Raw genomic sequence first — 12,075 nt, forward strand, 5'->3', positions numbered from 1 at the left:
GCGCACATGCTTGTGTGAGGTGGGGACAGAGGGTGGGCAAGATATTTCTGTGTTGCTAGTCATACGCATACTCTCCATCACACACACACACACCGACACACACACACACACACACACACACACACACACACACACACACACACACACACACACACACACACACACACACAGACACACACACAAGTTTGCATATCAACGTCTTTGTATCTGGCACAGAATTACTGTACAATCTTTCGTAACCACATTGACAAACAACCATTAGAGTTCAACTGACCTGCCTAGACCCTCGGGATACGGGAACCATTCAGAGTCTATCAGAGTGTGTGTGGGTCTGCCTGAGTCAGTGAAGCATTTCCGGGATGCGGCTCACACCCATACACACCCAAAAAAACTCCTACACACACACACACACATGCACACACACTGGGTGACATGCAGAGAATGTTGGTCACTCCTGGAACGTGAACCCCATGTCTGGTCACCCCCCACCACACACACACACACACACACACACACACACACACACACACACACACATCTCCTCTTAAATGCACCACAACACACCAAGTGTTAGTAATAGTAGCCCGGTCAGAGCACTAGCAGTGACAGCAATACTTTAGTAATTAGTAGTAAGATTTAGTTGCAAGTTACACAAACACATCTATCTATCTATCTATCTATCTATCCATCTATCTGATGCATTTTTATTAAAATAATAATTGAAATAATAACCAGAGGACAACGTACACAACGTGACAACTCTCTCTACCTCTCTCTCTCTCTCTGTTTGTGTGTCTCTTTCCCTCCCTCACTATGTGAGAATTTTAACAAGACTGCATAGCCTGGATTTTGGTCATCATCTGACATGATTCATCCGGCATAGTCATCTTTAACTCCCAAACAGAATGAACTTTACACAAACACACACGAAAAGCGGCAGCAAACCATAATGCTATCAGCTCACACATCGCTGACTGGAGAACAAGCGCTTCAGCCTTTATTTGTCCGCTCGTCCGTTACTCCCGCTCTCTCTCTCTCTCTGTGTGTGTGTGTGTGTGTTTGTGTGTGTGCCCTAATTAACCAGCTAACCCGAATGGAGGGGTATCGGAGACACCCAAATCTTCGGCTTAAAAAAGATTTACGAATAGGCTACTAGACAACGCAGCGCTTTGAATTCCTCGCCGAACTGAACATACCCTCTGTCATTCCAATCAGACCATATATAATTATAATTCCACACATACTGTTTTTTAGACCACGATTTAAAACAATTAAATTGAGATAAAATTTAAACCAATTAAATTGCATTTCAGAGAGCGAACGCTGCCAAACAAGACACCCGATCAGTCCAGCCATCGGAACCATGGTCATTTATAAGCTGAAGCACTACGGGCTTTTGATTACCTAAACTCCGCTCCTAAACTCTTCCATCTTTGGGAACACTAGCAGGCAGCGCTGAACGTGGTACAAATTATTCTATTTGCCTCTAGCGTTAGCTTGGGTCGGAATGAACCTCGGTCATAATTAAATTAAATCCACATTTACGTTTTCAACAGAAAGGTTTCTGCTGTCTGCACCATAGCCCCCGATTCTTAATCCTATTGCATTGACTTAGGATAGGCTACTAACGTTTCAGTTATCACAAGCCAACATCTGAAGTAGGCCTAAATTAGATTCTAACACGGAATTAAAAGTAATATTTGACATTATCATTAGCATATATGCGAAATTTAGTTTTGAAGCCAAGCAGGCGACCATAAACAATTTCCACTTGGACAAAAAACATTATAGCCTAGCAATCTTCATCTAAGGCAAATATTTAATTTACTACACGCTTTAACAAACAAAATAGTTATTTTACAAAAATGTTGCTCCTGCTCTCATCTCATCCACATTAACGTTAACTCAAAACAGATTTGCATCTTACACAAGTCCAGCTACCCAAACCACGGTTGGGTGTGAATGGCCTAATTGAAGCTCGATATAGAGAAACTCTTGAAAACAACTTTGATTCAGGTTTAACAGCCTTCAACAAAGCTTTTCCGTAACACCAACTGCATCACTCAAAATCTCCCACAACATTTAACAAAGGTGTATTTAGAGAACTACTGTCATCACTACAAAAACGAGAGTCAAACGTCTAGGTATTACTTCTGAAAAACACGGCGTTTCATCTTTACACTTTAAAAAGTAAGTCTCCAACCGTATTCCACGGTTATATCCGGTGACTTAGCCTACTAAATTAAATATGTGAATATGTCTAACAACTGCTATCAATAACTTTCAAAGCACTAAAAGTTGAAAAAACGCCGGAGAAAGGCATTCACAACATGAGGCATTTTATCAACATGTTTCATAAAGTAACGGTGCCTCTATTCCAAGAGACGCGCGAGGAGTTGGGATACTTTGCTGTGAGGCGCAACTGTTGAGAACAACATCATGGATGGATCCGAGTCAGCAAACCACCACACGATGCACGCGAGCGAGCGAGCACAGGAAACATTACCTGCTCAGAAAGACGTGAATAAAAAATAATATATAAAAGCTAAACTTACAAAACAACGTCAGCAGGACGAGGACCCTTCGGAGGAGGCTAGCGGTAGCCATTTTGGAGACAGATTTGCGCTTAGTAGATCGGACATGCGCAAATCCAAGCGGTGGAGAGGGGGATGGAGAGAGATAGAGAGATGTTTGCCAGATGCGAAATATGGCAGTATCATAGTAAGACGTCAGAGATGATCGACGATACGAGAGCGAGAGATTATAATCCGCATGGAGTCACTAAGTCTTCATAACGACGGGAAAACTGAAGGAAAGATATGTTTTCCTCAAACCACAATTGTTTTTTTTATCATTATTATTTTCTCGGGAAATTTGAAAATAAAATGAATTCGTGGCGTCAGAGTAGTGTACAAGTATCACCCACACATATGCCTGCATTATAATCATGAGTGTGTGTGTGTGTGTGTGTGTGTGGTTGTGGGGGTCAGGAGAGAGGTCAGCCTTGACCAGCCAGGTTTTGACTGAACCCCCCATGTATGTGACTGTAAATAAATCTTACAGTGCTTACAGTCTCTCTCTCTCTTTCTCTCTCTCTCTCTCCCTCTCTCTCTCACACACACACACTCAATAATAGATAAGAGTGTTGAGCAGCTTAAATCTTTAAACAAAGATGATGTGAGCTTTTGTTTAGTGGTGAACAGAAGACAAAAGCCACTCTGCACTCTTCTGGGAAGAAAGGGTAGCCCACATCCTGGGATAGAGAGAGAGAGAGTGATGGATAGAGAGAGATGCACGGAGAGAGAGATATATATGGATGGAGAGGGGAGTTGTCAGTCTACTTGTTGTATTGGGAAATGGATGTCAGAGTAGTTTATCATCAGCAAGAGTGAGAGGGGAACTAACCTGGTACATTGAGTGAGTCTCTATGGGAGCAGAACACAGAGGGAATCTGTGGAATTTAGGAGAGGCCTACGTGTATGGCGTGGTGTAAGTGTGTAGCTTAGAGTAGTCTAGTAGCCTAGGTGTATGGCATAGTGTAAGTGTGTAGTTTAGTAGTAGCCTAGGTGTATGGTGTAGTGTAAGTGTGTGTAGTTTAGTAGTAGCCTAGGTGTATGGTGTAGTGTAAGTGTAGTGTAAGTGTGTGTAGTTTAGTAGTAGCCTAGGTGTATGGTGTAGTGTAAGTGTGTAGTTTAGTAGTAGCCTATAGGTGTATGGCATAGTGTAAGTGTGTGTAGTTTAGTAGTAGCCTAGGTGTATGGCATAGTGTAAGTGTGTGTAGTTTAGTAGTAGCCTAGGTGTATGGCGTAGTGTAAGTGTGTGTAGTTTAGTAGTAGCCTAGGTGTATGGCATAGTGTAAGTGTGTGTAGTTTAGTAGTAGCCTAGGTGTATGGCGTAGTGTAAGTGTGTGTAGTTTAGTAGTAGCCTAGGTGTATGGCGTAGTGTAAGTGTGTGTAGTTTAGTAGTAGCCTAGGTGTATGGCGTAGTGTAAGTGTGTGTAGTTTAGTAGTAGCCTAGGTGTATGGCGTAGTAAGCACTGTCACAAGGTGGTGGAGTAGATGTGTGTAGTGTGTGTTCCTGAACGCTTCTGGTGATGAGCAGTGAGGTAAAGGAACCTTTTGAATTCAAGTGAAGACACACTTCACTACAAAAGCTGGACATGCAAACTTTATTTACCAAGCCTGCAGATAGGAGAGAGAGAGGAGGGGGGTGGAAGAGGCAGAAAAAGGGAGATGCTTAACCGGCAGAGCTGGAGGTGGAAACTTTCTAAAAGATCTAAAAATGGTTTGGTCAGATTGTGCTGTTGGGGGATGTCAGTTTTCATTCTTCTCATAGAGAGCGGGGAGAACAGAGAGGGGGAACAGAGAGGGAGAGAGATGGAGATAGAGAGAGAGAGCAAGAGAGAGGAGAGAGAAAGAGAGAGACAGAGAATTGTCTTTCATGCTTGAATAGGAAATGTGTGCTTTTCCAGGATTTTTACCTTGGAGCCTATCTGCCAACTCTCACTTTTTCTCTTTCTGCCCCCCTCTCCATCTCTCTCTCTCTCTCTCTCTCTCTCTCTCTCTCTCTCTCTTTCCATCTCTCTCTCTCTTTCCCTGTGGCCTCTGTATTTCTCCCCTCCAATCACTGTTGCATGAATGACTGAGCTCATTGTTTGGCCCAACTCTCATGTGTGAGAGATATTATAGGACAAACAAAACTATTTCCCCTTCTCCGTGCCCTAGACCTACTCAGACACGTTACACTGCCTCGACCCCGTCAGGCCAATCACTCCAGACCACAGAGCATGCACAGCACATCATCATAGCATAATAACGCACTTCTGTACTTCTGTTCGTTCCATTTGTATTTGACTCACTGCCTGCCAAGTGCAGCAGTCTCAGGGCCCTGAACTGGCCTGCTTTTGGCCCTGATAAGGCCTGCTTTTGCCCCTGATATGGCCTGCTCTTGGCCCTGATATGACCAGCTTCTGGCCCTGATCTGGCCTGCTTTTGGCCCTGAACTGGCCTGCTTTTGGCCCTGATCTGGCCTGCTTCTGGCCCTGATCTGGCGCTGACCTGTTCTGTTTTTAGCATTGACCTGTCTATTACTCCTTCTCCTCTTTATCTCATGCATCCCTCTGTCTGCCACTCTGTTATCTCCCTCCTTCATTCCTCCTTCTCTCTCTCTTTCTCTCCCCCCACACACACACACACACACACACACACCTGTCCCTTGACCCTCTTAGGTCGTCAGCGGAGGGGATTGCCTCCAAAGATTCCCTCTCCTTATCTGTCTAACACTCGCTCTATCTTTCATCCTTTCTTATCTTTCTCTCCTGAGCACACCCTCCATCTGTCCAGTCTTTCCTCAAGATCCCTGCCTACGAGAGTAACGGAGCACACACACACACACACACACACACACACACACACACACACACACACACACACATACACATACACACACATACACACACACACACACACACACACACACATACACTCACACACACACACACACACACACACACATACACACATACACACACACACACACACACACACACACACACACATACACACACACACACACACACACACACACACATTTTATTCAATTTTATTTTAAACACACACACACAAACAGACAGACACACACACACACACACACACACACACACACACACACACACACACACACACACACACACACACACACACACACACACACACACACACACACACACACACACACACACACACATACACACACACACACACACACACACACACACACACACACATTTTTATTCAATTTTATTTTAAACACACACACACAAACAGACAGAGACATACACACACACATACTTGCATACTTTGATTCAGTTTTATTTTAAACACACACACACACACACACACACACACACACACACACACACACACACACACACACACACACACACACACAGCACTCAAATAGCAAACACTCACTTTTGCCCACATTCCAGCCAAAGATAACCCTCTCCCTCCTATTCTGCTCTGATCTCATCTGCAGCTGACACACACACACACACACACACACACACACACATACACACGCACACACACACACACACACGCACACACACACGCACACGCACACGCACACGCACACACACACACACATACATAGCTCAGCTGTGGAGGGAGTGGTAGACCCACCCTCCTATCCTTAGAGAACAGGTGGGAAGACAGAGAGAGAGAGAGAGAGAGAGAGATACATGTATTGTGTTTGCGTTGAAATGTTTCACTTTGGAAATGCAAAAGCTATTGTCAGTAAAGGTCATTCATTTAAACTGACATTGAAATGGAATGGAGAGAGAGAGAGAGAGAGATTGGGGGAGAGGCTGAAAAGGAGAGAAGAGAGGGGAGGGATTGATTGAGTAGAGATAAATAGACAGAGAGAGAGAGAGAGAGAGAGAGAGAGAGAAAACATCTGTGACCACTTGAAGTTTGGACTATCGCCAACCATGCAGATGCTCCCCTATAAAGCACCTGTGTGTGTGTGTATGTGTGTGTGTGTGTGTAAGTGTGTGCGTGCGTGTGTGTGTGTGTGTTTGTGTCTGTGCCAGCTATTTGTCCATTTGACCAATTCATGTTTCACAATATGTGTTAGAGAGTGTGCCTTGCACTTAGGGATGCATGTAATACGCCTATGTGTGTGTGTGTGTGTGTGTGTGTGTGAGAGAGAGTTTGTGTATGTGTGTGTGTGTGTGTGTGTGTGTGTACACCATCACCCCCTGGTGGTGAGTTGCTTGTATTGCATTTTCCATTTGAGTGCAATCTGGTCAGTTCATGTGAAATCTGATCACTCCATCAGATGGATATACACGCAACACACACCTCTAACACATATAGACAATGAGGAGCTGGATCTCAGAAGCCTCTAACACACTCTTCACATAACACATATGTCCACTTGCCATAACATGTAGGGCCCTATCATGACATTGTAAAGTGCATCATCACTCGTCAAAAGTCTATTCAAATTTAGTAGGATGTCCAGTTCACATTGGGAGGGGTTTCGTTATCAAAAGTGGAGCGCATGGCGCAACAAGGTGTTCCTAGGTTTTTTAATCAGTCATATGGGTGTGTTTGGGGCGTAACATCATTTTAAACCAATGAGAATGACATCTGGCATTCCCTTTAACGGCGCAAAGCGCGATATGTCAAATAAATGCATCGGTATTTTGGCATTCAATGGCGCATTTGAAGGAGGTTGCTTGCGAGACCGTATGAAATAGTCATTCTTAAACCATGCATTACTAAAACCTAGCATAGCCTTCACGCATTTGCACTCATCTATTATTTGAACTCATTGGCACAGTGAAACTAACTTCACCAAGGTGTCAGTCAACGAAGACAGTTATATGCAGTTACTTTCACTATTGACTGACAATGGGTTACCATCGAAAACATAGGCTGGAAAAAGCAACACTTACCCTAATATTGCTCAAATGACTGAATAAAACAACATTTATCCTGCAGAGGAGTTGCTTATATCTCGTGACAGTGCATCTTCAGCTGTGCTCTATACGTGTCTCTCGCCTCTCCCCTAATCACTTTTAACCGTCATTACCAATTTGCAAAGGTGAATAACTACTCATCATGGGATGTACAGTATTTCGTAATATCTTTATTCTAATTATGTTTCCCATTGTAATTTGTAATGCTTTGCATGGACGTGCGCTGGTGTGCGTTGATGAATGATAGAAGGATGGTGCGTGCACCTGCCAATATGACTGTTGACATGCGCTCTTAAAATAGCTTATGAACAACTCGCCATTGACTTCTGACCAGGTTTAGGTGGTTTATGATAGCGATTTTTAGACAACGTGCCAGGCCCCTCCCTAGGTTGTTAATTGCCACACCCCTGGTCGCAATGTTTAAAAAATAAACGTGCAAAATACCGAATTAAGCTTTGCGCAGGTGAATAACGAGCTTTACTCCATGCGCTGGAGCCCAAAATACAGCCCATAGACAACTAAAAAAAACCTTGAATACACAGTTACAACACACACACACACACATTTAATAGGCGTGTTAAAAGTGTGTGTGTGTGTGTGTGTGTGTGTGTGTGTGTGTGTGTTTCAAAGTGATCCAGTCCAGACTGGCCTGCAGTCTTCAGAAAGCAGACCTCCAGCCACCATGGGTTGTGGCTGTGCTGTGTATACGAGGTGTGTGTGTGTGTGTGTGTGTGTGTGTGTGTGCCACACTGTGCTTTCTGAAGACTGCAGGTCGGCCTGCAGTGGATCACTTTGAAACATTCAACACACACACACACACACACACACACACACACTTGAACTGGATCACTTTGAAACACTATGGACTTGGTGCTGGCATTTAGCCTATTCCATTTACAAAACTTGGTGCCTGCACTGGGCCACAAACATCAATGACTCATGTCCCCTGACCATCACCTCCTCACCCCGGCGCCCCCTGGAGGCTGCTAGAGGTCCTTCAAGGCCCACTGTTCCAGACTCCTGAAAAGCTTCTGCCCCTCTGCCATCAAAGCTCTGAGCTCATGTCTCATGTAGGAACAGTGACCTCTGCGTTTCAGTGCACCCAGCACATGCATACCTGTGTGCACACTTGGTAAGCTGTTGGAGAACCCTGATGTACTCTCTCTCTCTCTCTCTCTCTCCCTCACACACACACACACACATATAGATCACAGAGTCAAAGGGTTTTAATGATTCATGCTGTTTTTAATAAGGAGGCACAAATAGATACATATGGAGTCAGGGAGAGTAGCGCAGAGGAGAGAGAAATATGGAGTCAGAGAGGAGGGCAGAGACTGTATGTGTGTGTGTGTGGGGGGGGGGGGGAGTCGTTTTCCTTGTCGTTACCACCAGGAAGTTGCAAATGGAAGTGTGTGTGGGGGAGAAGGGGGTAGTGGGGGTTGGAGTGTGTGTGTGTGTGTGTATGTGAGTGAGAAAGAGAGAGAGAAAGAGAGAGATCCAGTCCAGATGATCAGTCTGTGGAGAAAAAGGGGAAAAATAACATTTATACTCGGAAATGCGTACACTTATATGTGCACACACACACACACATACATACCATTCTTAGGAAAAATTACAATGTTCTCAGGTAGTATGCCACACTCCAGAGACCAGCTGCGGAATCTCTGAAGAACATCAGCACTTTGATCAGATGTTCTACCTGAAGGAGAGAAAAGCGATGATGAAAGAGAGAGAGAGAGGGAGGGAGGGAGAGAGGGAGGGAGAGAGGGAGGGAGGGAGGGAGGGAGACAGGGAGAGAGGGAGGGATGGAGGGAGGGAGGGAGACAGAAAGAGAGACAGGGAAGGAAGAGAGAAAGGGGGAGAGACAGAGAGAAAGAGGGAGTGGGCAGGAAAGAAAGAGTAAGACAGAAACAGAGACAGTTATCCAGTTATCTATCTATCCAGTTATCTATCTATCTATCTATCTATCTATCTATCTATCTATCTATCCATCTATCTGTCTATCTATCTATCTATCTATCTATCTGTCTATCCAGTTATCTATATCTATCTATCTATCTATCCATCTATCCAGTTATCTATCTATCTATCTATCTATCCATCTATCCAGTTATCTATCTATCCATCTATCCAGTTATCTATCCATCTATCCAGTTATCTATCTATCTATCCATCTATCCAGTTATCTATCTATCCATCTATCCATCTATCTAGTTATCTATCTATCTATCTATCTATCCATCTATCCAGTTATCTATCTATCTATCTATCCATCTATCCAGTTATCTATCTATCTATCTATATATATATATATCTGAATATGCACGCGTAAGCACACACACTTCTTCATACCGTAGAGTTTGTTGAGAATGGTGACGGCTCCTGATTTTGTCTTGATGGTGTGTATCAGTGCAAACTCATCATAGTTGACCTGGACGACCCGCATGTCATTGTCACCCTCTGCCCCTAGAGGGAGACAGGCAGACAGACAGATAAACAGACAGACAGATTTATATGATTTGATGTGTAATGTGGAACTCCATAACAAAGGCAAACTGTATTTGGTTGTCTCTATACTTGTACTCTATACTTGCACAATGACAATAAAGTTGAATCTAATCTAATCTAAACATCTACCAATGATCACACAGGAAAAGGAGGAAGCGTCTGATTGGCTGATTAGGGTAAAGAGTGGGAGGGACTCACGGTCGCTTCTGAAGGTGAATCGGCCTGGCATGTTAGAGGGCTTTGCATTGTGGGTAATTTTGAAGCTGGAGCCATCGGCGCTGTAGTGAAAGTGATGAACAGATGACGTAGTTACACAAATACACACAAACACACTCATACACGCACAATCACACACACACACACATACACACAAACACACATGCACATGCACGCAGACACAGGCAAGCACACATTCACATCTGCATGAACGCAAACACACTAACACACAAATAATAATACATTTTGTACAGACTCGTCCATAATGGCATGCAAAAGGTATTTACCCAATTTCAAACAAATTAGTCTTAAGGTGTAACAACAATTGCAACCTAAAAGATATTTGGCAAGAACCCTCCCTCCCCCTTTTTATGACTGCGTTTGATTTTCACTGTAAGGTGAATAATATTGATTATAAATTGTAGAATTTTTATTAAAAAAAGAGGTCTGTCTTCTAAATCCTTACGTAACATTGACTGATGATGTCACTATACTTATTGTGTACGCTACCTTCCTCTTATAGATGTCAATACTCTACATTTGGTATCGTTCAAAATAATTTGTGCCTTCAACTATAATAATCATTTTAAGTATGCATAGTCTTCAAAACTTGTCTTCTTGCTTGCACACAATGACGTTCACTTTGCTGGATGTGTGTGCATGTCAATCTTCCCAAATGCTCGGGAATAGAGCTCCCATTCGCCAGACAGGCTGTTCATTCCGTTACTGTCTATTGCAGCTCTCACCAATCTCATCGTTCTTACTTGATGCTGGAGTGGTCGATGGTCAGTCCTCCGTTGGCCATAGGCGTCATCTGGACCGTGCTCATCTTCATGATGTTCTTACGGGCCACGAACCAGGGGGCATTAGTGGCAAAGCCAATCAGGTACCATTTACCTGACATCTGTACAAAAACAACTAATCAGGTACCATTTCCCAGACATCTGCACAAAAACAACCAATCAGGAACCATTTTCCAGACATCTGCATTAAATCAATCAATCAGATACCATTTACCAAACATCTGCACAAAATCAACCAAACAGGTAACATGGCAAACATATGCAGGAAGCAGCCAGTAAGGTAAGTGATTAACATAGTAAAATGACATAAACAAATGTTCGATCATACTATCCCACATGGTCTATCTATACTATCTATATAGCGTGTGTGTGTGTGTGTGTGTGTGTGTTTTGTGTGTATGTGTGTGTGTGTCTGATTGCTCACCCCTTGGAGATTAAAGTCCGCTTGAGGCAGGATCTCCCCATTGCTGATGGACATAAATGTCAACAAAATAAATCCCAACACACCCAAGGTGGTTGTCGTGGAAACAGTCGCCATAGCTATTGGAGGTTATTTCCCAAAAAGTTGGTGTGTGTATGAGGGAGACTATTATACTGGTAAACTCACACTGCCTCTCACTCTGCCCCTTTATAAAGCATGACAAGGGGAGGAGCTGGGTTCACACACTCTCTCTCTCTCTCTCACACACATACACACACACACCTATACATACACACAGACACACACACTACCCCCATCCCCCTGACACACCCCCACACACAGAGAAACCCCCCTACCACCATCATCTTCTCCACACACACACACACACACACACAGATCTACCCTGGGGCCATACCCCAAAAAAATCTAGTAGCGGCAAATTTAGAGCCAGGTGAAGTCACAAGTTTGCACGCACGCACACACACACACACACACACACACACACACACACGCACACACTCTCACACACACACACACACACACACACACACACACCTGGTGAGGAATAGGTTATGTAACATTTGGCAGATTGAGGTGTGGGTTGGAGGGAGGGTGACCTACATACATACATGTGCACATAC

The 12,075-nt window shown here is 43.8% G+C and overlaps 2 protein-coding genes across 2 annotated transcripts in view; both read right to left on the reverse strand.

Moving 5' to 3' along the window:
• The window catches only part of jam3b (junctional adhesion molecule 3b), a 25,061-nt gene extending 22,417 nt beyond the window's left edge, over window positions 1-2,644 (reverse strand). The window contains exon 1 of the mRNA XM_048238096.1: window positions 2,556-2,644. Coding sequence (XP_048094053.1) covers window positions 2,556-2,607 — 52 coding nt within the window. The 5' untranslated portion in view covers window positions 2,608-2,644. The remainder of the gene's footprint in view (window positions 1-2,555) is intronic.
• A 6,066-nt stretch (window positions 2,645-8,710) lies between these two features.
• Window positions 8,711-11,653, reverse strand: LOC125291287 (lipocalin-like). The gene is made up of 6 exons (XM_048237966.1): window positions 11,438-11,653; window positions 10,975-11,114; window positions 10,193-10,272; window positions 9,839-9,952; window positions 9,084-9,185; window positions 8,711-9,001 (listed from the first exon to the last, which is right to left on the reverse strand). The coding sequence occupies exons 1-6, from the start codon at window positions 11,549-11,551 to the stop codon at window positions 8,997-8,999; spliced, it is 555 nt and encodes a 184-aa protein (XP_048093923.1). The 5' UTR covers window positions 11,552-11,653; the 3' UTR covers window positions 8,711-8,996.
• Window positions 11,654-12,075: the final 422 nt, after the last annotated feature.

This window comes from Alosa alosa, chromosome 2 (genome assembly GCF_017589495.1).
Source record: "Alosa alosa isolate M-15738 ecotype Scorff River chromosome 2, AALO_Geno_1.1, whole genome shotgun sequence".
NCBI lineage: Eukaryota > Metazoa > Chordata > Actinopteri > Clupeiformes > Clupeidae > Alosa > Alosa alosa.

Coding starts and splice junctions, on each gene's coding strand:
- LOC125291287 (XM_048237966.1), bottom strand. CDS start 11,551: ATGGCGACTGTTTCCACGACAACCACCTTGGGTGTGTTGGGATTTATT. Junction 11,115..11,437: donor CGGACTTTAATCTCCAAGGG/GTGAGCAATCAG, acceptor GTTTTTGTACAG/ATGTCAGGTAAATGGTACCT. Junction 9,186..9,838: donor CATTCTCAACAAACTCTACG/GTATGAAGAAGT, acceptor TCTCTCCTTCAG/GTAGAACATCTGATCAAAGT.